General features: G+C 44.8%; 1 protein-coding gene and 1 long non-coding RNA gene across 6 annotated transcripts in view; one reads left to right on the top strand and one right to left on the bottom strand.

Moving 5' to 3' along the window:
- Window positions 1-2,459: 2,459 nt before the first annotated feature.
- Window positions 2,460-26,719, bottom strand: part of Nsmce2 (NSE2 SUMO ligase component of SMC5/6 complex) — a 221,914-nt gene continuing 197,654 nt past the window's right edge. For 4 of the 5 annotated variants that reach the window (XM_034517539.2, XM_034517541.2, XM_034517542.2 and 1 more), the window contains 3 exons: window positions 12,018-12,118; window positions 11,559-11,665; window positions 2,460-2,809 (listed from right to left, as the gene is read on the bottom strand). In XM_034517539.2, coding sequence (XP_034373430.1) covers window positions 2,692-2,809; window positions 11,559-11,665; window positions 12,018-12,118 — 326 coding nt within the window. In that variant the 3' untranslated portion in view covers window positions 2,460-2,691. The remainder of the gene's footprint in view (window positions 2,810-11,558; window positions 11,666-12,017; window positions 12,119-26,719) is intronic. The other variant, XM_076911400.1, reaches the window with a different exon arrangement.
- Window positions 10,675-24,187, top strand: LOC143434086 (uncharacterized). Its single transcript, XR_013103287.1, has 3 exons — window positions 10,675-10,808; window positions 20,817-20,924; window positions 24,049-24,187. It is a non-coding gene; the product is annotated as an uncharacterized LOC143434086 (long non-coding RNA).

The following is a 26,719-nucleotide window of genomic DNA, read 5'->3' as shown; positions in this document are numbered from 1 at the left end:
AATCAGGCTTATTTTCTCACACACACACACACACACACACACATACACACACACACACACACACACACACACACACACACACACACACTGATTTATTTACAAAGGTTTTATTTTAAAATGTGGCTTTGGATGCTTTTATTTATTGATCTCTTAACAGAATGCAAAATCATGGCATGTTCATACATGTGTTATCATTCTTCTCCCCCCCCCCAAAAAAAAAAAAAACAAAAAAAACCAGGGTTTCTCTGAATAGCCCTGGCTGGCCTGAAACTCACTCTATAGACCAGGCTGGCCTCAAACTCAGAAATCCACCTGCCTCTGCCTCCCAAGTGCTGGGATTAAAGGCGTGCGCCACCACCGCCCGGCCATACTTCATTTATCTCCCCATGATCTGACCCCCAAGTCTTCCTTCCTCTGAAAATATTTTCAGACACTAAGTAAATATCTAAGGAAGAAGAACGCATGAGATCCAGAGATGGGACCTCATGTTCTGGTCTTTATTCAGCCACTTCTAAGCTGTGAGCTGACACTTTTTTTTTTAAATTTTATTATTTTGTTTTTTTGAGACAGGGTTTCTCTGTGTAGCCCTGGCTATCATGGAACTAACTCTGTAGAACAGGCTGGCTTTGAACTAATAGAGATTTGTTCTTACCTCTGTCTCCTGACTGCTGGGATCAAAGCCTGTGCCACCACCTCTGCCTGGCTCTGAGCAGACAGACACCGTTTGACAGTGACTTTGCATCTTGGTGCTAGAAAGTGGGAACAGTGACCACTCATTAGGATGAGGATTATGAGAGTTGATATATACATAAAGGACTAGGGCCTGGTACACAGTCAGTACTCAATAAATGTCAGCCATGGTTCATTAGTCTTGGTTCCCTGGTGCAGTCAGTGTGTGCTCCCCTTGGCTCAGTTAAGCAGTAGTTGATAAAAAGGTTTCCGTGGAGTCAGCAATTAGCACTCTATACAGTCAGAATGGAAGAGTCTGAATGTGTCTCTCATTTATGCATTTAAGACACTCTTGCTAGGCAGCCTAGGCTGGTCTCTAGCTCTGAATCCTCCTGTCTACTGGGATCACTGGTGTGTATCCCCAGCCCAGCTCTCTGCAAGATAGTCAAGTACAGGTGCCTGCTGAACTGACAGGGCTGGGACGGTGTCTCCTTTACAAATATTTTTAAATAAAATATAATTACACCATTTCCTCTCCTCTTAACCCTTCCCATGTCTCCCCACTTTGTCCTCTCTCAAATTTAAATTCATGATTTTTATTTTCTGTTACAAATACATTCATGTATGTGTGTATATATTCCTAAGTATATAATAAATACACAGTGCTCAGTTCATGTATCATGCTTACATGCATATGATACCAGTTGGTATTAGATAACCAACTGGAGGACTCTTTCCCAGGGAAGACTATTTCTCGTTTTCTTACTGTTTCTTACTGAGTAGTGTTTTGTCTAGCGTTGAGGTCTCTGGAGCTTTCCCCCCCTTCCATGTTAACATGTCTGTCAATGTCATGCTTGTTCAGGTCTTGTTTAGGCAGCCGTCTGGATGAGACTGCATGGGTGTAGCTTCTCTGACATTTCTAGGAAATGCAATCACAGCAAACGGGTGTGACCTGGCTTTTACAATCCTTCTGCCCCGTCTTTCTACCTAAGGATACGTGTAAGTCTGTGTATGCATATACATATATAGTTTACAGGAGAAACTTCCATCTGGGCTAACAACGTTCCCCACAAGAGCCATAAACTGACAAAACCCCCAGTGCCAGGCATGAGAAACCTTTTGAATTGTTAGGGTTTTCCAAGGCTCCAAGAACATTAGAGGCTATTGCTATTGCCCTTGGTTGTCCCCAGAAATTGGAGGTTAAGTCCCTGTTACTGAAGACACCATGTCTGTGGATACAGGACCCAGAGGATGAAGTCATCTGCTGGGAACATCCAGCAGTTTGCTGAGCGGAGTGCTCAGAACACATTGGCTTCCCATGTGATACCTGAGGCCGCCTAGGGATGCAGCCATGTTTACATTATGGATGGGCATTCCTTACAGCTGCCCCAGGGAGCGTGTTCCTAGAACATTCTACACCATTCAGACAGCCATGACAAATGACAGCAGCATTTCAATATGCAGCACTGTCAATCACGCCAGGTGAACGGGGTGCCTGCTGGCTCTGCTGGCTCTGCTGTATAGTCAGATGGTGACGGCCTTTGCTTCCCTTACAGCTGGGAGGGGGCTCTGCTTTGTCACCTTAATTATCACTCCAAAGACATTTTTCAGTTGAAACAATTATAAAAACTATTTAGAAGTGTGTGTGTGTGTGTGTGTGTGTGTGTGTGTGTGTGTGTGTGTGTGAGAGAGAGAGAGAGAGAGAGAGAGAGAGAGAGAGAGAGAGCGCGAGCGCACACTGTACCCTGGGAACCCTTTATGCGTTGGAAGAGATACAAGCAGGACCATGCTGAGGATTATCAAAGTTTTATTTAAAATTTCAGAGCACCTGAAAATAAAGACTATAATGTACTTGTGTTTTTATTGTGTGACTTTAAGACTCTCAATCACAGTTAGCCTTCAAGGGTTACCGCGAGCGAGCAGAGCGATGCTCAGCCAGGCCTACTGCTGTCTACCCTTGCTCTCTGCTGGCTGTCGGAGGTAGGCTGCTGACATCACATCCCGTGGGCAGGCGATTCGCTCCTATTCGGAGTGCCGCTTTTTCTTCTTGTTGTGGCTCTCGATCGCCCTTCTCAGGGCTTCATCCGGAATGAGATCTGACATTCTCATGTCTGTGTGGCTACAGCCAATCTTGGGGCAACTGTGAGGGAGGAAAGAAAAGCCATCAGTCCACCGCACTGCCTTAAGCACTAACTTCTCTCACAGCCAGGCACTGGAATGAGAACACTTTACAAAACAACCCCCTAAACAGCAGCAGCAGCAGCAGCAGCAGCAGCAGCAACACCAACACCAACACCAACACCAACATCAAAAATCCAAGAACAAAACCAAAATGCCCTCAAACCCAGAGTCATGCACACATATCCATTTTTTTCATTGAGGGCAACTTGGCTTGGGGCTGGGGAAGCAAGCAATGTAGGAGCAGCCCCTACACTAGGGGCTTGCTTTCTAACGGGAGCAGGCAGTCACCAAGTAGCAAAATACCATGCCACGATAGCAGTGAAGCAATGCAGGACAGAGGGAACATGGGGGAGCAGAGAAGGAGCGGTGGGGAGACAGGCTTGCATGTGGTCTAGGCTGCCCAGAAGGCTTGGCTAGGTGCTCTGTGGTGAGAGCAAACAAGGTGACACCAAGGGCAAGGTGATCCTCTGGGTTATTATTTTGTTTTGCTATTATTTTTGATTTTGTTTTGAGTCACGGTCTCACGTGGCCCAGGCTGTCTTCGAACCCACTAAGACGCTGGAGATGAACTTCCTATTGCTCCCATTTCCCCAGTGCTAGGGTTACGGGCATGCACCAACAACACCTGACTTTATGCTGTGCTGGAGCCCGTATGTGTGTGTCAAACGCAGGGCTTCATGCACTATAGGTCAAAGCTCTACCAACTGAGTCACTTCCTTAGCCCTGGGTATCATTTTAAATATGAAAACAACCCCCGGAAGTTTTTTAGGTAGGGGTGGGATGAGATTTAATGTCTTTTAAAAAACTTACTCTAGTTACTCAGAGAGGACAAAAGGCTAAAAGGCAAAGGGTGAAGCAGAGGAAATAGTAGGGGTCCCACAGGAGTACAGGAAGGGCGAGGCAGTCTGGTTGAGTGTCTGTGGCAGACAGGCTCCAACACACACTGGGGTGTAGGACCTACAAACCTATGGATGGAAGGCAGATAAACATAAAGGAGAGGGCAGAGCCCAGCAGTGGGCAACTGCAGGCCCTGCACTGTGATGGGAAGGGAACATAGGACAGGGATGGGGGCAGGAGTCCTGCCTGGACTGTACCCTCCTAAATGCCACTAAACCTCTCAATGGAGGCACTGAGGGACACTGAGCACTGGCCAGAAGCCCGAGGTGAGAGAATTAAGAGTGTGAGTCACCAGAAAAGGGTGGAACTCAAGGCCTCGCTCAGTTAGCCGGCTCATTTGAGGGAGTGTTTGGACTGAATCACCTGATTTCTTTTTACTGTGAACAAGGTTTGGGCACAACTAAGTGCCCAGTGTTTGGAGTCAAGCTAATGCAGGTCCTAAATTCTCTCAACCACCTGATTGGTGGCTGAGATAAACTTTCTGAGCCTGGGTTTCCCTGATATAAAATAGGGGCAGGGTTCCTATTCCACAGGGCAATGGGCCCCACAGGCCCCATGGTGTCCTTCAACTTTAACATCTCCTAGTCTGGTCACTGCTCTCCTGGAAGTTGTCAGTTATCTGGTCTGTCTGTACCTACACAGACCCCGTGCACATACACACCATGCATTCAGGCTGCTTCTGTGTGATCAGCTTTGGGCTAGGTCCTAACCACATAACCTTAAGTACAAACATGGCTCTGACCCATACAGAGCTCAGCCCCATGACCTGAGATAGCTCTTCAAAAGGGCACAGGAAACACAGAGTAAAAGGTAAAAGGCCGAGGGAAGGGAACCTGATCTGGGAGCTACAATGCACCAAGTCCTAGGAAACGCAGGGATAAGGTAGGAAAGAGAAGGTGTTTTCTGGCCTTGATCTTGGGGTCAATGAGCGTTCAAAGGGCAGGGGTTTTCCCTGGACGGTGCAGCCCATGTGCAAGGAACAGTAAGCTTGAGAACGGGAATTTTGAAATGCTTAAATGTGTCCTGTATATTCAGGCACATGAGTGCTCTCTCTCCGTCCCTCCCTCCCTCTTTCCCTCCCTCCCTCCTTCCCTCCCCCTCCTTCCTTTCTTTTTTCCTGGAGTCTTGCTGTGTAGCCCCATCTGCCCACCCCAGCTTGATCTATGTACTTTGAAATCTCTAAGGATGAGACGATGAAGTACACACATTCAGGACTTTAGAAATGGAGACTGTCATTCCTTAGGCTTCCCTGACATGGAAGTGCAGAACAGGAGGTTTCTGGAGTGAACCTCCCTGAGAGGCAAGCTCTGAGCCCTGCTTCTGACTACTAGGCCTTGGGTGCAGTGGAGTCCTGAGAACAAGGTCTACCTCCATCTGCCAGACAGTGAATAAGCAGTGGAGAGGGAAGTGGAGAGCGAGGGGGGAGGACTTCCTGATGACATCAGTGGCTTTAGTCAGTAAATGAGGGCATTCTGAGAATGGCTGACGGAATTAACCACACCACTGGGCTGCAGAGGAGGCGCCCACACTCATGTTGATGGGATGGAGTTCGGTGAGGTCTGTGTCATGCAGAGACAGGCTCTGGGGATAGGGATATAAATCAAGTCTCTGAGGGGAGCAAGGTGACCTGACAACAAAGATACAAACTTGAAAACGGAAGAGCCAAGACAAGTGGTATATGACTATAATCCCAGCACCAGGGAGGCTGAGGTAAGACTGAGCTACACAGAAAGTTCTAGCCTAGTCTGGGCTACATAGTGAGACCATCTCCAAAAGAGTGGCAAAGACCTAGTAGCCAGCTCCTCTAGTGCTGACGCTGTACAAGTGACTGTACAAGGTTTGTCCTGCAAACAGATGAAAACAGAGTTCTTGTCTGTCTGCAGGCATCCTGGCACAGTGAAAATCAAGGCCACTGAATGCCACAGGCAAAGGACTGTGCTCCAGGCCTTACCACACAGCAGTTGCTATTCTAGACCACAGTTACTTGTCCTGTCTCCTCAAACAAGGTGGCTCAACAAGAGACAGGGTGAGAACAAGACTGAAGAGCATGAGTGATTCTCTGGGGAGACTTCCTGGAGGAGAAGCTGGACAGGAACCAGGGCATAGGCTTGTTTCCCACCCCACCCCACAGAAACAAACAAGTTTTTAAACTAAAAAGGATAAGAAAAGGCCATGATGCCATTGGCTTGAATCAGGGCATTCCTGCTCTGAGAAACAACACTACCCAAGCATTAGGCCATAATCCCCAGGACATCCTGGTGAGCAAGTCAGGTGTGGCAACACCTTCAACATCATCAGATCATCCCCAGGAAGGGCTCAGAAGCACAAGCCTGGAAGGAGAGGCTGGTCCTGGGCCCAGGTCAGCCACAGGGCAGAGCATTCCTTAACAGCATGGGGCACACTTAAGAGTCTATGCTAAGGAAAGGTCTCAGGGTGCAGAGGGTGCCAGGGGCTTCAGGGAATCCGGGCTTCAGCCTCAGCTCGTGATCACACAATGCTGAGTATCGAGAGGCACAGATTTGGGTCCTAAGAATACTAAGGTTTGGCCCATAAGCTCTAGGAAGCAGCTGTATAGACAGAAGCCTCATAGACAGACGCCTCTGGCATTAGATCTGGGTAGATTCCTGACATACCTACACTCAGACAGTAACTCTGTCCCATACCCTCCAAGTCCAGGGTGATGTGTCACAAAGCAGTGAGGTAAGCGTAATGACTGTTTGCCGTAAGGGCCCCACAGCTGTGTGTTCACACTGCACACCAGCAAACTTCCTGTCAGTTCTGTGCTTCTGCCTGTGGAAGTCAAAGGACATCCTCTTCGTTTCCCTCAGGTGCCACTGTTTGTTTTATTTATTTATTTCTGAGAGAGTCTTTCACTGGCCTAGAACTTGCTAAGTATCCACTAGGCTGGCCAGCCAGTGAGCCTCAGGGACCTGCCTGTTTTTCATCTCCCTCCCCCTCCCAGTGCTGGGATTACTAGCGAACAAGTGCACTTGGCACTTTTATGTGAATTTTGGGGATGAGCTTACGCCTCACTGAGCTATCTCCCTGCCTTCTCCACAGCCAAGAAATGGGATAGTACAGATCTGGAAGGAATTCCCTGTTAGCTCTAGGGTCCCTGGAATTTTGAGTTGATGTAATTTCCACTTTAGAGATAAAGAACCTGGCTGAGAGGCTCAGGTATTTGTTGGTAAGTGATTCTGCTTTGACATTACACATTTCTCTTCACTTCATCTGACTGTGCTTTGAATGCCTGTCAAAGATTCAGAAAACCAAAACAGTGGGCCTGGGTCACAATCAGCAGTAGTTCATTAACATGAAAACCAGCAGGCAGCTTTATTTGTGAGATAATAGCTTTCTGATTAAGAGTGCTATTTTAGGAGATGACTCTAACAGTATGCTTAGGGGGAAAGCGCCACAAGACTAGTCTACTTCAACCCAGCAGAGAGGCCTCCAGGGTCTAAAGCATGCTGGGAAAGTTCAGATGGTACCCAGTAACACAGTGTGCTTGGGACTCCAGTAACATAATTGGAACAGGAGAAAGAAACAGTTCTCTAACAGGATGTGTCAGACACATTTTTTAAACAGTGCTTCATGGGAAATGACACCACTTCATGCTGAATCAGAAACCTATGGGGTAAGCTGTGAACAGAACCCGAGTTCTAATCTGCTTCCATGTGTGCCTTGTATTTGACACTGGCTCTGTGACTACAGCACCTCTCCTCTTGGGTGTGGTTCAGGCTGCTTCCCACAGCATCTTCTACCCTGAATGCAGTAACTGCTGAACAAAAGCTGCTTGGAGCTGAGTACAACAGGCTGAGGCTTCATGGCGAGAAGAGCTTATGCTGGGCCAAGGTTCTGCCCTGCTTGCCTCTCCAGACCTATGTCTCAGTGACAGCTGCCCACCTCTATACTCACAGCTACACAATTCTCAAGGCAGGCTCAGTCACCTTCTAGGGGCAAAGCCACTTGCCTGCACCTCTGTTGTTTTCAGTGGCTGTATTGCTGTGATCTCAAGACTCTCAGAAGCCCTGCTGGCCACCTCTCTTCCACCTCTCCCTAGACCAATGACAGCTAGCAACTGCTTTGGACACTCAACAGAATTAGCAGTCATCTTCCCCTCTGGCCCCTCCCCCACTTTCAGTCAGTTGCCACACCTCTCCTCCAGTGCGTGCTCCCTCTCTGTAACAGAATGCACTGGGAGCACCAGCCTGGCACCAGCACAGCCTGTATCACCTGCCCCCTGCACTGCTTCTGTAGTAACTTCCTCAGCTCCAGGTTGGCTCCTCCTGTGCCTATGGGCAGAGCTGGTAGATGCTGGTGACGATGCTGGTGAAAGCTTGACGACCAGGATGCAGGGCTCATGGTTACTGAGACTTACTGAGTGTGTGCCTGCTCCTTTAGCTACTCTACACAGTATCTTATTCACGTTTCAGATGTACCAGTGAGAAAACTGCAACTATCGCCATCAGTTTACAGACAAGGAAAGTAATGAGATGGACATTCATGGCCTCTATGATAGATCTATAGCCACTCATTGTTCTTCCTGTCACAAACAGTAACCAACACCAGGCCTACTGCCCTCCAAGTGAAAGCTGGTCTGGCAGTGGGGGTGGGGTGGGGGGTAGGAGGGAGGCTCTCCTCAAGGAACCAGTTTTTGATGAGCGTGGAGGGGCACACCTTTATTCCAAGCACTCAGTAGGCAGGGGCTGGTGGATCTCTGTGAATTTAAGGCCAGCCTGGACTATACAGTGAGTTCTAGTATACCCAAGGTCACACAAATAAACAAACAAACAAACAAACTAAAAACCCAGTTAAAAACGATTTTGCTATTTTTTATTTGTCTTGGTCTTTTGCCTGCACGTATGTCTGCTGCAGCATCTGCATGGTGGTGTGGGAGGCGGCTAGAAGAGGATGCTGGCTCCTCTAGGGCTAGAGTTGAAGATGGGTCCTGAGAACTGAACTCGGGTCCTCTGGAGGGCAGCAGTCTTTTACCTGCTGCTCATATGCACCCACAGTGCACAGACTTCATGCAGCTTTCCTTCTCCACACTCTGTTTCTACACTGTGACTGGCACACCGCACAGCGCCAGGGAACCACCTCGGCTAAGATATGAGACAACTGTACCTTATAAACTTCTGTACCCATGGTTTCTGCTCTTATGGAAACATAATGGTAGAAAAGACAGTATTTTCCTCCTCTCGTTCCATAGATTGTAGCAAATCACTGTATCATTGTATTGTAATATAGTTGAATGTTTGAGTTTAGAAACTGTAGTGTTACTGACTTTAGGCTTCATAAAAATATTGTAAAATAAATTTTGGTTTGGGGTTAGGATAAAATTTCCAACAGTTTCTAAAATGGCTGTAAAAATAGTTCTGCCCTTTTTGTACTATGTATTTATGGTGTTCTTGGCATTGACAATTAGAAAATCAAAAGTTTCAATCAACTCTGAAAAACACTGAAGGTACTCTATCCTGCAGTATCAAATATTCAGCTAATATTTAATTCTTTATATAAAATTAAGCATATCTGCTCATTAGTATGCAAATTTGCCTTAATCATTAATAAAGAGTAAAATATAAATGTTGAAGAACCGTCTTTGAATACATTTGTTTATATTTTATTATTACTAAATGCTTAATTTACATAGCTATTTTATATAGCTGTATCCTCAGGGATGCCCTAGCTGAGGGGGCTCAGTGGCTAAAGCATCTGCTGTGCAAATGAGGGCCCAGGGTCAGATCCCTGGGGCCGCGGCGCCCCAGCTATAATGGCAGACTCAGAGGGCAGAGCCAGGGGTCTCTGGGGACACACTGCCCAGTGAGACTAGCCTTATCTGCAAGCTTGGGGTTTGCAAGATCTTACCTCTAATCAAGGAAGATCCTGACATCAACAGTGGGGCTCTACTTGTATGAGCACACAATGTGTATGCATACCATCTTCACATGTGTACCCAAACATATGAACACATATGCACACACGCAAACACATCACACACAATACACATGGAAAGAAGAAAACAGGGGAAATTTGACCTAGTAAAAAGAGGAAAACTTCAAGAGGTCTGGCTCCTAAGCCCCCTTCACCATTCCCCAGTAGTTTCCTTTATTTCTTAAGGCCTGATAACAGTGTCATCTTTGTAAAGCCTTCTTCAACTCAGATTTAATGGTTATTATTAGTTTATGAACATTTTCAGGTGCCTGTTTCCCAGGTTATGGAAACATGACAGGGAGAGAAGGCTTCCTTAGATGACAAGTGTCACTTAAATGCTTGCAAGTATTGTGTGTAGTAGGTGTTAGAGAGTCAGAGCTGTACTTGAGAAGAAGGCCATCTAAGTGTGGGGACATGCTGTTGCTGACCCTGGGGCTGCTGGGAGGAAACTGAAACATGCTTTGTGTTAGTCCCCGCCCTTTCCACCCCCAACCTCAGGAGAGTATCACACACTGTCGGAAAGAGGATCTGCCAACACCAGCAAACTAGGAAGCACTCTTAGCAATTATGTTGACCCTTTCTGGCTTGTCAGAGAAGGAACACAGGGAAAAAATGAGTAGAGAAGGAAGGCTTGGAAGTCCAGAAACACAAGTATGCTTGTCAGTAAAATGTCATGGTCATTAGGGAACTACAGTATTTGGATTCTAAGATGAAAATGCAAGACAGAAAAATGAACTAATGTTTTATATTTGTAGCCTAAAGGCTGCAAACCCATTTGTCTTCTAGAGTAAATACTGTAAATGACTTGACTGAATGGCCACGGAGCTATCTCTCTCTAGTCCTCAGTTGCTATCTCTCAGTCCACACCCACGTGGGGAGGGGAGGGGAATTCCAGTTCTTGATCTGGGTGATGCAGAAGCAAAGCACACATCAAAGGGGCTGCTATCGGAGCCTGAGAACGGTCACACCTGCCATTCCATTCCTGCGATAAGAGCTCAGGAGATGCCAAGCCCAGTCAGCTCCAGTGTGGCCCACTGAGGACTCTCGTCACAGGCACAGAGCCATGGTCCTGGGGTTGGGAGGTAGGAAGAGAAGGGACGGAAGATTCGGAGTTAAAAAAATTCTCATTGGTGAGTTAGCCATGGATTAATTGAAACTGTTTGGGAAGTAATTTGCATGATTAAATGAAAGCATTTCTTTAATAATGCAGTCTTCCTCACCAAGACATGAATTCTTGTCTAGAATGTTTGTTTTAAAACCAAAGCACTATTGCAGAGAGCAAAGAATAAGGTAATTTCCTCTTGGTTAAGTACACATTGAAAAAAGGGGTATCTCAGATCATAGTTCTTTTGATCCTCAGCTACTCACTCTGGTTTGTTTGTGTGTGTGTGGGGGGGGAGGGGGAGAGGAAGAGGGAGAGGGACAGAGAGAAGGAGAAGGAGAGGGAGAGAGACAGACTGTGTTAGTCTCATGTAGCCCAGGCCTCCACTCTCACATTCCCATCTTTGCTTGACTGCTGGGGTGACAGCACATGTGTCCAGGCCTAATTTGTGTGCTGCCTTGGATTGAAAGCAAGAATTCCTGTGTGCCAGGTAAGCTCTCTATGAATTGAGTTAGGCCTCAGCCAGCTACCTTGTAAACATCTGAAGTTCTTTCTCCAAAGTCCTGTAATCTAATACTACAGCCCACCTATTCTCTTCCTTCTGTGTTGATGGTGTAGCTGGAATGCCTTCAGTGTCTTCTGCACACTGCTCTTCCTGGATAGCCAGTTTCCTGTTGACAGTCTGGGCAGAGCCTTAACTAGGAGAGAGTATGGGCAGCTTTCTCTGGCATGTACTGAGGACCACCAGGATGCTCTGCTCCCCCCTGCACCCACTTACCAGGCCTTCTTCTTCCTCTTATGCTTGGATTCGATCATGCGAACAATGGCTTCCTCTTCGTATGTGTGGCCACACATTTTATTTTTCACTGGCTTCTTCATTTCCAGCTATGATTAAGGAGACATTAGGCTTTCAGGAATAATAACCACCCACTTCCTAGTCCCCCATAAAGACTAACTTCTCATCTTCATGGCTTTAAGCATCAGCTTGCAATCAGGAAATTCAGGGCTACAGGGGCTGTAACTTTACTTGGTCTCTGGGCTATAACTTTTCCCCAGGCCCTAAATTATATAGTTAAATGAAAGCACTTGTTAGCCACAAACCTCCCAAGTATACAGTTTGATCTCATTACTTTGTTTCCTCCCTCCCAGTAGGATATCAGAAAGGAATCTGAAACCTTTCTGCCCCTGTGAAACTAACCTAACTCCATTTTCTTTGAGGGGAAAGAGGAAGCCATACCTGTGTTATGGGGCAGATGAAGTTGGTTTGGCTCTGGGTCACAATCATATCTTCATCAACTCCTTCTGTCCCATCATTCTCTCTGTCTGCATGAATACCATCTACAGGGAGAAAGGGGGCTAGTGAACTTCCTTGCTCAGCGGCATGCCAGGGAGAGGAAGAAAGGGCAGGATGTTCCCGAGGGCCTATTTGACCTCAGTCCCTGCACTAGGCACTTGGATGGATGCATGTCAACTTTTCTGTTTAACAGAATCCCAAGGGGTCCCCAGTTCTGTCCACTTTTTGATAAGAAACCCAAGGTCCATGGCCGTAAAATAAGACTTTACAAAGTTCAGATAATTAATCTGTAAGAGAAATCTGCTTGGTAACAGATGATGTAGTCAAAGGAGTCCGAGGTCCTAGTCTCTTCTGTGTCCAGTCACAGGCTTTGGCCTAGCAAGGTGCCCTGCTTCATAGCTTTGGTACCAAGACACATGGCCCCTGTCTCAAGAAACAATCTGTAGGAAGGACTTTCTTGTGGGCAGTTCAGAAACAGTCACTTTGGAGTGTGTGATTTGAACTTCTTTGAGATCTTAGATACTATTGAGGACTCCAGGAACTGTTTTTAAAATATGGGTTGTATGCATCAGTATTTACCATAGTAGATATTAAGACCGAAGAATTTAAGAACATATTTATTGCTGGATTTAAAGATAATATCAACACTCCCATTACATGTCAATATAAATAACATTTTTATTAATTAATTTTTAAAAAATGTACATTGGTGTTTTGTCTGTATGTATGTTAATGTGAGGGTGTCAGAAGCCCTGGAACTGGAGTTACAGATAGCTGTGAGCTGCCATGTGGTTGCTGGGAGTTGAACCTAGGTCCTCTGGAAGAGCAGCAGTGCTCTTAACCACTGAGCCACCTCCCCCCACGTTTTGTTTTGTTTTGAGACAGGGTTTCTCTGTGTAGCCCTGGCTGTCCTGGAACTCACTCTGTAGACCAGGCTGGCCTCGAACTCAGAAATCCGCCTGCCTCTGCCTCCCAAGTGCTGGGATTAAAGATGTGCGCCACCACCGCCCGGCTTTTTATTTTTGTTTATCTGAGTACACTGTAGCTGTCTTCAGGCACACCAGAAGAGGGCACCAGATCTCATTACAGATGGATGTGTGCTACCATGTGGTTGCTGGGAATTGAACTCAGGATCTCTAGAAAAGCAGTCAGGGCTCTTAACACCTGAGCCATCTCTCCAGCCCCAAGATTTTAAAATTTAAAAGTAATTACATTTTCCAGAACAAACCAGAGAATGGTTTTGGGGGAGGGTACAGTTTGTAAATATCTTAAATGGTTGGTTTCACAGAAGGAGCTTCTACAGACAGCTAGATTTCAGTATCTTTCTGGCATCTAACCCCTCAAAATACCATCTTGGGGATTCTCAAGGAGCTCATGTGAAAAGGCAAATGACATCATGTTGCTGCTATGAAGACAGCTGACCTGGGGGACACCTCAGCTCTTAGCCTGCACCGAAAACTACTGCACAGTGAGTGTGAGGCTGTGACACAGAGCCATCTGCTTCCAGAATGTACTTCCTCTCCCTGTGTTACACCTTTCCTTTACTGACAGGTGACTCCTGAATGGGATGACAAAGCTGAGTTTCTTTCTGCAGACGGGCTACAGGCCATTTCCCTAACCTGTAAATCTGAAATCTGTAACATACCAAGACTTAAAACACTTTGCATACCTACATGACACCAGACATAGACAATGCCACTTTGTTTCACAGATACAATTAAAATTGTATACATCACAAAAAATACATCAGAGTCTGTTTTTGCTCAGGTGGTTATTTTCTGGTGAGGACATTCATTTATCTAATATACTGCATAAAGCTGTTGTCTTCAGGCTTTGTGCAGAAACTGTATAGGATATAGGTAAACTTTCTGCTTGGCTTGTATCCTAGCCTCAAGATAGATCATTATGTACATGAAAATGTTTTAAAATCCCAAACCACGCCGGGCAGTGGTGGCGCACGCCTTTAATCCCAGCACTTGGGAGGCAGAGGCAGGTGGATTTCTGAGTTCGAGGCCAGCCTGGTCTACAGAGTGAGTTCCAGGACAGCCAGGACTACACAGAGAAACCCTGTCTCGAAAAACCAAGAAAAAAAAAAAAGAAAAAAAAGAAAAAAGAAAAAAGAAAAAAAAAAATCCCAAACCACAAACACTGTGGTTCCAAGCATTTCGGGTAAGGGATGTTTAGTCTATACTTGTCAACTGTCTGTCAATGGCTTATTCTTCCCTCCTCCTTTCTCTCTTTTCTTTCTTCTTTTCCTTCTTTCATATTGGTAGAATAATAAAGGCCTAAAACTGCTTTCCTTTCAAGGTGTGGGAGAAAAGCCTTTGACAGCCAGACAGAAACTCCAACAGGTCAGAGGGGTTTGTAAACTTTTGTGTCATGGAACTACTTTGGGCCTCCCCTTGGACCAGGTACAGTGTCTGTCTGTCTGTCTGTCATCCGTCCATCCGTCCTACTAAGGCAGTTCAAGGGCATGGGGTTTTCGTTCAAGGCCATCTGGTTGGAGGCCAGAAATTCTTCCCCAACTGCTCTTTTAGAGGGGTCTCCTTCCTCTATTGGACCCCTCTCTTTATTTGTATGGCAATTTCATGTCCCTAAATTGTGCTCATTTCATAAGGTGAGAATAAAGACGCTGGACTCCCAAGCAGAACTCCACACACATTAGGGTACAGTGTCTATGATCTTAGCCCTTTTCAACGTTCTAGAAAAGTACTCTAGATCCTGGAAACCATTTATACGTGTGCATTGCTATCTCAAAATCAGAGATTTTTTTGTTTGTTTGTTTGTTTTTGTTTTTCAAGACAGGGTTTCTCTGTGTAGCCTTGGCTGTCCTGGAACTCACTCTGTAGACCAGGCTGGCCTCAAAGTCAGAAATCGGCCTGTCTCTGCCTCTCAAGTGCTGGGATTAAAGGCGTGCGGCCTGGCAAAAATCAGAAATCTTTTTACATATCAACACAATGAATGACTCCAAAGTTTCAGATTTTGGGAAGTTTCTGCTTTCAGATATCTCGATTAGGGATGCTCAGCTGTGTCTGTCTATCCACGTACTCCCAACTGCCGAATAGGTGCTGCTGCTTCTGGTCTAAGGCACTACGGATCAGCAGGGTTTAATCCTTTATTCAAAGGAAGCTAGCTGTCAAATTAAAATCAATTCATGTTAAAGGCCTGCAAATTGTATTATTTGCTTATCCTTAGTGATTGTTTATTTAGTAATTAACAATATTTCATTTGGAATCAATACACAGGCTGGATCTATTATTTAATTTAATAAATTATGCAAAGATAACTGCTTAGACACTAACAGCCAGTGACACATCAGTTATTTGCAGCCAATCTATTTTCAAAGCAAAATTGCAAAAAGTTTAAAACACCTGTCAGTAATAAAACAGCGTCTAATATGTAACAGTTTGTACATGTTTGGTACATGTTTGTTTATTGTGATATGGGGGTGGGGCTTCTGCAAATAGTGCTCACACCTATGAAGGTCTGCAAGTTTTCTGAGCCGTGGGCTTGGCATTCACTGTATGAGAGACTCCTTAAAGAGGCCTTTATCAAGTAGTGACTCAGGAAAGTGGGCAGGTAATGGGAAAAGTAAAGGGGGAGGTTGGGAGCCATGCTGCCTCTGGGACCTACTTTGCAAAGCCTCCTCCTGTGGGCTGCTGACTCTAGTCCTGGACGTTGTGTCTGACAGTCAAAATAAAAGTAGCTCCTTGTAAATTTCTTACAGACTTTATTCTGAACCGATGGCAGATTTCTGACTATAAATATTATAGTGTGGAATTCACCGGAAAATCGGTTAGACATATTAACAGAGTTCAGCCCCTGTGAAAGATTGTGGGTTTGTTGGTTATTTTCTATTTTTAAATTTCAAAAGGTGGAGGAAACAAGAAAGCACAACTCAGATGCAATGCAAACCGCTAGGGAGGCTGAGTGGGGAACTAAGAGATGGCAGAGATCACGAACAGGGAGGTAACGAGAGAGAGAGAGAGAAGGGTGAATGCCAGCAGTGAGTAATAGCCCACAGACCGAGAGTCTAAAAGGGGAAAGATTGCAATAGCGACACTTCTCTAAAGAGAGCATTTCCTCACCCTACACCTGTATTTATAGAAAGTGACATTAATGCTGGGATTCTACAAGGTGCTCACGAAAGGTCGCATCTGGCAGTAAATACCACTTATGGTGGTTTACCTGATCCTGAGGACAAAACTCATGGTGCATGTGGTAAAAGGCAGGTTGGAGAGAGAGGTACAGATCTGCCAGAACCACAGGCATTTGAAAAGTGGGGTTAACTGCTACCTGAAGTCTTACTTTTCCCAGAACACCAAGAGCCAGACAAAGTATAGATTGTGCTTAAAACTGTCCAGGGTGCTCACAGGGTCAAAGTATCTCTCTCATTAATACTAATAATAGCTTACTTACTGAAGACAGCTCCAGTGACTTGATATTGTTTCATTTGATACTCGCATAATACTCACGATGGACTATACTGTTATTTTTAGTATATACACACAAAAAAGTTTTAAGCCCCATGATATTTTGAAGGCAACTGCAGAGACTAGACCTTTAATAAAGGTGCTCTTGGATTAAGCCAATGTAATCTTATAAAGAATTACAAAATATTCCTGATTATGCATATGTAAGCAGCAAGCCAATGAGATGTTTTGTTTTCCACACTGAGCTATCCACACTCTTGGGTCCTGCATATATGCATTAAACCAGGCATAGATGAAAAATGTTTGAGAAGCAACTGTGTGTCTATACTAAACATGCACAGACCTTTGCTTCTTGTTGCTGGTCCCTAAGTAGTGCAGTGCCTCTTTCCATAGCATTTACACTGAACGGGGTATGATGAGTAACCTGGAGATGACTTGAAGACTCTAAGAGGATGTGTGTTCTATACAAACACTCTGCCATTGTGTCTAAGGTACTTAAACATTTGTGAAATTTGATATTTTAGGCATGCCAGAGATAACCCCTCATGGGGTGGCTGGACAGACATATACAATGTATCGTTAGATGCCTATGTGAGCTGTTAGCTTCTAACCAGCGTATAGGTCTTAGAACCCCTACTCAGCATCTACATGCCCGGGCTCAGGGACCAAGCACCATGTTGAGGAGGAAAGTCTGCCAAAAACTAAGATTATAGTGGAGAGATGTACAAGGTAGGAGTCAGGTAAGCAAGTAAATGATGCTTTCCTCCACTCTCACTGCTAAGACAGGATCTTAGGTATGCAGTATGGTCTCAAATTTACTATGTAGCTAAGGATGGCCCTGAACTTTTGATTTATTGCCTCTACCTCCTGAGTGACAGGATTACAGTTATGAATGAGCCATGTGTAGCATGTGTGGTACTGGACTTTCTACAAGGTAGAAGAGCTATATCCCTATGCCCTGAATTTTTTCATATGCTTATTATTTATTATATATGTGTGAGTATATGCCACATGTATATGTGTGTTCTCAGAGGCTAGAAGAAGACTTTGGAGTCCCTGGAGCTGGAATTACAGGTAGTTGTGAGTCTGCCACCTCAGGTCCACTGGAAAAACAAGAAATGCTTTAACCAATGACCTACCTTTCCAATACCTGGGGTGAGGGTGGGGAGGATACATATACACCTCCTTCCTTCAATGATGCCATAGAATGAACACCAGAGGAAAGAGGAAAGAGGAAAGACGGAGGTGTTTGAAGGAGTATTTCCAAAGTTAAAATTCGTCCTCGTGACACATGCAGGGTGGGCACTGAACAGACCAAGATGTCAGCTTCCACTTTCAAAGCTGAGGCCTTTGGTCTTTCTCATCCACGTCCCTACCATACAGCTGCTCACAGCTGAACCCATGGGATTCACTCTGCATACTGTTTCTTTCACACCTCACATCCAGTCCACTGGCTAGTTCTCTGACTCTAGATCTCATCCACATTCCCAATGTCAGCCCTCTGCCAGTTCAAGCCATGACTACCTTCTGCCTAGACAGCTGCAGTTCCTCCTGCCATGCCACACAGCACCCTTCAACCTCACCAACACTGGTCACCTGTCACCTGTTTCTGTTTGCAAGCATGGCAAATTCCTTCTTGTCTCTGGGTCCCTCCATTAATTTGCTGGGAATGTTCTTCTTGCCTTGGCTTGGTCTACTTGTTCTTGTCATTTAAAATGTCATTTTAAATGTCATCTTGGAGAGGCCTTCTCTGATGCATCAAGCTGCAGAAGCCACCAATACCTAGCACTGTAATGGTGCTGAGGTGCACACACCATGCACACAGCATTTATGCGTGTCTTCCTCCTTCCCAGCAGCCTCAGCTTCTCCGGGAAGACAAGGCTTTTGTGATCTTATTATGGTCCCTAAAGTCTAAAAACAGTCCTTGGTAGATAGGAGTTGTTCAATAAACATAAGATTGGTAATGCACTTCACCCAATATGGTAGAAGCTTATTTTCCCACAAGATTATACTTGCATATTTAACAGATGTGGACACACACACACACACACACACACACACACACACACACCCTCTCACTCAATAATTGTACACGTTGTAGTCAAATAAGAGAACTTCAGTGTAGGTCTGGGTGCAGCCCTAGACCCTGGACTACATGTCAAAGGCAGGAAGTAAATATAAGTTTTACAATTACAGTAGGCTGTGTGGTAATTACAAAGGAGAATCCAGACATGGTCTTGTGGTCACAGAAGACATTTGGTTCTGGCCACACACAGCCCTAGCATTAGTCACTTGTCTGTCTTCAGGAATCCCAAATATGGCTCCTTGTTAGACAGTTCTATGCTAGTGGGGACTGAATGCTGACTGCTACGTACTTTTTCAATTAGGGCTCAACGTTTTCTAAAAGCACTTTTCTCTAAAAAATAATAGTGTATGCAGGAAATGTCATACAAATATTTGCTGCCTGCTGGGGTTCTTGCTTGTGCTATTCCAGGACAGCATATTTAGACAGGATGAGCTGGTGCACAGAAAATGTAGGGGCCTCCCAAAGCTCACTGATTCTAGGTCTGAAACTCCGCAGTTCCAATGAGTCTGTCTTTGTACTAGTTATGCCTGGGCCTGTGGATCCTACCTGGACACTGAGCCTCAGATCCTAATGAGAAAATGCTGTCACTGTGTGTGTGTCTGGGGGCAGGGGTGAGGGCCCTCCTATGACTTTGGGGCACTTAATACCTCAATTTCTTTGTAACGCAGTCCTGGCTCCCAATACTTTCTGTGTCAACTCAGTGCCTGCTGTGTGTGAACAATATTTCAGGATTAAAACGTGCATCATGTTTAGATAGGCCCAGGGAGCAGAGGATTTCGTACACATTATAACTTTCATGAGACGGCAAAACTCCCCAATGAATGGTTGTGTAGCTCGGTGTTCTTGTGGGACCTCTAAAAGTGGGAGTGGGGCTATCTCTGACTCCTTTGCCTGTGCTTGGGACCCTTTTCTTCCTATTGGGTTGCCTTGTCCACACCCTTGATGTGAGGGTTTGTTCCTAGTCTTATTGGAATTTATTCTGCCATGTTCTATTGATATCCCTGGGATGCTTGCTCTTTTTTTTTTTTTTTTTTTTTTCCTTAAGGGAAATGGAGGAGTGGATCTGGGGGAGAGAGGAGGTGTGTGAGGGGAACTGGGAGGGGTGGAGGAAGGGAAGATTGGTCAGTATGTATGTAAAGAATAAAAATAAAAAAATAAAAAGTCACCAAATCTACATTTCAACAAAATTATTCAGTGAACAGAGGATAACACAATGAAATTAGGACGACTATAATGTAAGACGGCTCCAACAACTATGTATCAGGTGTCCACATGTATACAATGCTATAGAAGTCCAACACCACAGCTTTGAGTCTTTACTGCCACCATGATGATGATGACTGTTGACACAGGGTCTTGCTAAACAGCCCAGGCTACTCTCAAACTCTCTATCCTGCCTCAGCCTCCTAAGTGCTGGGATCACAGCCATCCCACTGGCTCATCCTCATCACTATTTTACCACCACTATGTACCAGCATTGTTCTTATATTGGAAAAAATAAAAATCCTAAACCAGAGCGGGGGATCCTGTCACGGGAGGAGCACAGTTACACACACACACACACACACACACACACACACACACACACACACACAGACACAACACACACACACACAGACACACACACACACACACACAGACACACATACACACACACACACAGTCAAGTGGCTTTGTGAAAGCTGCTGACCTCTGGAAAGCAGATCCCAAGAGAGAGTAGGGCCAGCCTCTCAGAACAGCGGTTTCCCTATAAGCTTCCATGATGAAGACCTTTCAACAAGAATACATGCTCTGGTTTTGAAGCAGAACTTCCATATAATTCAATTCTCCAATTTACAATTCTCCTGACTCCACTTCTCGAATGCTGGGATTATAGATGTTCAGCACCATGCCTCTTCTTACCCAGATCTAACACAGCTCTGCTGCCTCCTTAAGTGTGAATGTTTCCCCTCCTGCCACCTCAGCTCAAAACTCTGAAGGATGCCTGCTGCCTCCTTAAGTGTGAGCGTTTCCTCCTGCCACCTCAGCTCAACACACCGAAGGATGCTGTCCTGATCTTCACACAGCCACAATCTACAGGCATCTCTGCTGTCTGTTCTTGGAGAAGCCATCTCGGCCCACCTGCTGCATCCTACCCCCCTCACCCAGTCCTCAGCGTCCTTTCTCTGCCTTCTATACCATGCTCTTTTAGCTTTAACTTCCTCCTGTATGTGATTTTTATAGGACTGCAACATCTCAGCCGAGACCCTGAAGGTTCCTTTGGTGTGGTGTAATCACAAGATGAATGGGTACAAATACTCCTGTCATTCCTGTACTGAAGCATCCCTGGAGGTGAGGAGAGGAGAGCTGTGGAGATGAACCTCCTCATGAAGATGGTAACTAAGCCACACTCCTCAGGAAGGTGTGATATATGGGAAGGATGCCAGGAAGCAAGAATTAAAGTATTTAAGAACATAGGATCTGGAAAGAGCCTGCTTGGACCTGCCTTGTTCAATTAGCTAATGCTCCTCAGCAGGAGGAGCATTATCTCAACTTTCTTTGCCTCAATCTCCTCAGCAGTAAGATGGGCTAATAGTGGTGTTTATTTCATGGAACTATACAAGGACTAAATGAGTGGGCATAGAAAAAGGGTTGGGTGTTGCTGGTGTGTGGTTTTTGAGATGGGATGGTCTCAGGTAGCCTGGGCTGGGTCTAGCTTTGAACTCTTACATTTGTTTTTAGATTTATTGTGTGTGTGTATACCTGTACATGTGTTCACATATATGTACAGTGCATGTGTAGGTTACAGGACACCTCACTGATTCTACCTTGAACTTCAGCCTCCTGCCTCCATCTCCCAAATGCTGAGATTACAGGTGTGGGACACCATGCCTGACTTGGAAAGGCTCTCAGAATGGTGCCTGGCAAAAAGCAAGTGACTATTATAGTGCCTATTAACATTAGCACTCAAATTCTCATGATGTGAGCATTCAGTGTGTACCTATAACATAGACAAGGTCAGTTAAACCATTCCAAAGAACCTGCAAGATGGGGTTCTACACGGCACAAGCTCTTCCATGCCCTAGGCAACAGGGAGGCTTAAATTACCCTGGCATGTGCAATTTGCTGACACAGCACTGTCAACATCTTCAATCTGCTGCCTGCTTTCCCTTCCTTGGCTCTTTCAACATATGGTTGATTATCTTGAAGGAAAAGAGTAAGGAGTTTCAGATCATTCTTAGAACTGAGCCCACATCTTCATAATACATATTTCCATTTACTATTGTATCTACTAATGGGTTAGACATGTCTTTTGTCTTCAGTTGACATCACATGTTATTTTGCTTTCATCTATTAAGTACTGTCAAAATACAGCTTTTAAAAAACCATCAAAACCATTTCAGTGGTGGGGGAAGCCATCCCGGTGAGACTTGGCTATCTATCTCACTGGCAGTGAGAACAGAAACACATTGTCAAACACAGTGTTTGTATTTGTTCTTCTTAAACGAGAGGTGTGGTGCTCATCCCCAGGTCACCAACCAAGAGTAGGAAATCCACACATTCAAATTCCTTGTTTTGAGCAACACAAACACACACACACACACACACACTCAACAAGAAAACATGGATTAGCTATCACCAAGAAGGTATGTTCACAACTCTCAATTATGTAGGTTTACAGAAAAGTCTACTGGAAAGATTGGAAGAAATTCACTTCAGGTTCATCTTCTTATCCTTGTCATGGAGACAGTCTTGCTGTGTAGCACAGACTGGCTGCCTACTTACTATGTATATGTAGCCCAGGATGGCCTTAAGCCTACTGTGATCTGCAGCCTCCTGAGTGCTGGGACTACAGGCATGTGCCACCACATCCAGTTTCATCTTTCTATCTGTTTTTATATCAGAGGCTGGGAAGTACCCGGGGTCAGGCATGAGGACAGTCTACACACCCTGCTGATGCCATCCATTCTTAAAACCGTCAGTTCCAGCTCATCCTCCTCACTCAATGCTGCTCTCCCAAGTCAAGCCCTTCCTAGGACCTGTTTCCCTACAGAATGCTCTTTATCACCCATTTTTCCAACCTACTCTTTCTACCCCAGCTACATTGTGCTAAAGTTATTGTCTCTGATAGGACAAGACAATTCCTTGGCACCTAGAAAACCGTGATCTCCCATGGCTTCCTGACTCAGACCCAAGCCCAGCATCCTTACCAATGGCTTAGATTTTGTCCAAATCTGCCATGTTCTTCTTTCCCTCCACCATCTTTCCACACCAATCCCTAACATTCTTCAAGACTCAATCCAAGTCTTCCCTCTGTGTGTTCCTACAGCAGAAGTACATTCTCCTTCAGCATCCATGTTGTCACTTCCCCACCAGGCTCCAGATTTGTTTAGGGAGGGTACTCTGCCTCCTTCATCTTCGTGCTATCACCATATCTGGCCAAAACACAGGAGCTTCATGGAGGTTCAGTAAAGGCCTGGCTGCTGAAGTAGGAGCTGCTTTCAATACAGCTATATGTAAACTGATTCTCCTTAACCCTTGCAGAGATCAAACTCAGGGCCTCAGACCTACAAGGCAGGTGCTCACCACTTAGCTACATACCCAAGAAGACTAGATTTGTTGTTTGTTTTGAGGCAGGGACTCACACTATAGTCCTGGCTTGCCTGGGACTCGCTATGTCACCCAAGTTGGCCTTGAATTTGTGGCTCTTGACAGCTAGGATTACAGGTATAAGCTGCCAAGCATAACTAAAAAAAGACACTTTGAAGGCAATTACTTTAGAGGATGCCTACTTGGTCTTGTATATCAGAGCCATATGACAATACAGGCCATATCACTGTACAGTCTCCATGACATGTCACTGCCAGAATCAAATACCCAAAAGTCAGATGTCGTATTTCAAAAGTAAACAACACCGGAGTATGGACTGATACAAATTCTGATTCTCTTCTTTGCCCCAAAGCATCAATATCCAGGGGAACATACAATAATCAGTCTTACAAATATGTTGACTGCTTTGACCTTGTTCAATATACCAAGTAGAAAAAAGTGCAGCTGAAGACACTTAATGATAGCAGCTTGTATAAAAGCACCAAAAGATAGATATTTGATAGACTGAGGATTTAAAAAGTGTTTATTTTAAATTATATGCATATATATGCATATATATGTATATGTGTATATATGTAGGTTTGTGCATGACAGTGCAGGTCAAGAAGAGGTCATCATCAGACTTCCTAGAACTGGATTTATAGAGGATTCTGAGTTGCCCGTCACAGGTACTGGGAAATAAACCTGGGCCCCCGTAGAAGTTTATACTCTTAACCACTAAGCCATCTCTTCAGCTTCCAGACTGAGAATTTTTGTTCTCTGTAGAGCCAGGCAAGCGTTCTCCTCCTGAATCGCACTGCAGCCACAGAATGAAATTGAATAAGCCACAGAATAGTAACTTGTAACTTTTTCCTTTTTGAGGCAGGTTTCCTGGGCTCCAGCCTGATCATCTGAGCTAATTCCCAGAAACCCACCTGGTGGAAGAGGAGAACTATCCCCACAAGTTACCCTCTGGCATCAACATGTATGCTGTGAGTGCACATGACCCTCCCACCCTGCAGCACTCAAAAATACATATTAAAATATTAAAAATATAAAAAGAAATTAAATGGCAGAGAGGAAAAACATAAAGAAAATATGAAATGTGTGGTTCATCACGTGCAGGTGACATGATTACTGAAAATGTGACCATCAGTAAGGGAATCAGCAACAATTTCTCGGATTTTTCCAGACTCTTCATAAGAGCAAGCAATAGTTCTGAGGTTGGTAGGATCGAAGGTAGCAGTGGTCACATTCATTCTATTTCTCAAACTGAAACAGGATGAAATAAAGTCCAAAGACCAAACTGTTTAGAAAAGAAACCAAGATTTATAAACTCTCAAACTCGATAAATGCAGTGTTTTAATTTTCAGGAGGACTAGGTTTATGATATATCTGAACTCCTAATATTTTCTATTCTATAAGATATAAGGTAGCACATTGAAATTTTATCCATATCATTGAATTGATTAATTATTATCTATTCACCCATGTGTCTTAGTCATGTGTCTTGTCTCTGTGAAGAGACACAAAAGGGATTTAATCAGGGGCTTGCTTATCAGAGGTTTATGCCCTCTCTCCTCCTCCTCCTCCTCCTCCTCCTCCTCCTCCTCCTCCTCCTCCTCCTCCTCCTCCTCTTCCTCCTCTTCTTCCTCTTCTTCCTCCTCTTCCTCCTCATGGTAGGGAGGGAACATGGCGGAAGGCATGGTGCTGAAGAAGCAGTTGAGATCTATCTACATCCTGAGGTACAGGCAGAGAGCACAACTGGCTCTGCCAAGTGCTTTTGAATGTCCATGTCTATCCCCAGTGACACACTTCCTCCAGCAAGGTCACACTCCTGATCTATCAAACAGTTCCACTCCCCGGTGAGTAAGCATTCAAATAAAGGAGGCCACAGGGACCATTCTTATTCAGATCACCACACAAAACACCAATCAAATGGCAATACAGACCAAGAGAATCTAAAGGAATAAAGCTAGCCTTAATACCAAGGTTTGTTTTATACAGCTTCTCAGAGTGAAAGATGAATTGTAATCCTTAAGGTGGCATTCTAGGAGGGCAGCAAGGGAACAAGAAGCTGTGGTAAGAAGTGCACTTGTGGCAGAGCCAGTCACATCGTCAATGTTCAACACAGTTTTGAGGCTAGCAAGACAGATACACATTTCCTTGCAGATCCCAGATTTACTGAGTATCATCAGAGATACTCAGTGTGATGCTTGGAAAATGGCACAGATCTTTAGTATATATGCTTATGTTTCCCTTACAATGCTATTGTGACTGCTGTGATTTTGCCCTCGAGTATGCCCATACATGTCTGTGCCCTCAGAGGCTGGAGGGTGCTGGAGCCCTGCAACTGGGGTTAGCTGTCACGTGGGTGCTGGGATTGAACCCAGGTCCTTGTAAAATTGACGCCTGCTCTCAGTCACTGAGCCGTCTCTCCAGACCCTTTATTTCATGTTTCCTTTTTGCTAAAGAGTATTAAGCTGGGGAGACAGCTCAATGTTGAGAACACTTGTTACTTTTGCAAACAACCCAGGTTGGACCCAGAACCCACATGGTGGTTCAAAAACATCCTTAACTCCAGTTCCAGAAGGAGCCAATGCCCCTTTACGACCTCCAATAGGACCAGGTATACACATGGTATTAAATATACTTACAACACGAATATGCATACATATACATACACACACACACACACACACACACGCACACACACACACACACACACATACACACACATATATATAAAGAGTTTGAGGCTAGCCTGAGCTACACAGTAAAGTTTTCTCAAAACAACTCATAAAATATAAACAAAATAAGGAAAACCAAAACAACCAAACAAACAAAACCCAACTTGCTTATTGTAGAACAATGTACTTACATTTTTTTCTTTTTAAAGCAGGAGATCAACTCCCAAAGTATATTCATTGTGGAAGAAATTTTTTATTTTTATATTTTTAGCCAAGTCCTACCTGCCTGTGCCGTTGACAGTGCTGGGTTTGGCTAGCCTAGGAAGAAATTTTAAAAGGTCAAAGCTTGAGGGTACAAATCTATTCAGGTTTAACAGCACTGTCACTGTAATGTCAGCAAAGCTACCCACAGAGTCGCTTGGCTCCTGATGGCCAAGTGGCCAGGTCGTGGGGGCAGGACCTCCTAAGCTAATGTAACACCCACAAACTATGCCTTCAGTTTGTATGGCTCTGTCTGAAGTTAGTCCAACAATAAACATCCCCCCTAAAGGGAAAATTCAGCTGACAGAATGGACAAAATAAAATGAAGGTCAGAAAGAAGGAGAGGGAGGAGGAAGGAGACAGAAGGAGCACATGAGGGTGACCGACTGAAGAACTCATGAAAGGATGAAGCTTCCTAAACTACACCCTCGTCCCTAACTTTCCTTTGCCCTACCCCCACTTCCCAGCCTCTTTTAAACTTTCCTCACATGCACAGGAAGACACAGGACTTCACAATAAGGATCAGCTAAGGACACAGCTCTGGTGAATGTATACAATAGATGTGAGTCATTTGTTCATTTTGTAAACATGAAGAAGTCACACTTA

This window comes from Arvicanthis niloticus, chromosome 13 (genome assembly GCF_011762505.2).
Source record: "Arvicanthis niloticus isolate mArvNil1 chromosome 13, mArvNil1.pat.X, whole genome shotgun sequence".
In the NCBI taxonomy this organism is placed as follows: Eukaryota; Metazoa; Chordata; class Mammalia; order Rodentia; family Muridae; genus Arvicanthis; species Arvicanthis niloticus.
Note: the sequence above shows the minus strand (reverse complement) of the source record. Positions and strands in the feature narration are given on the sequence as shown.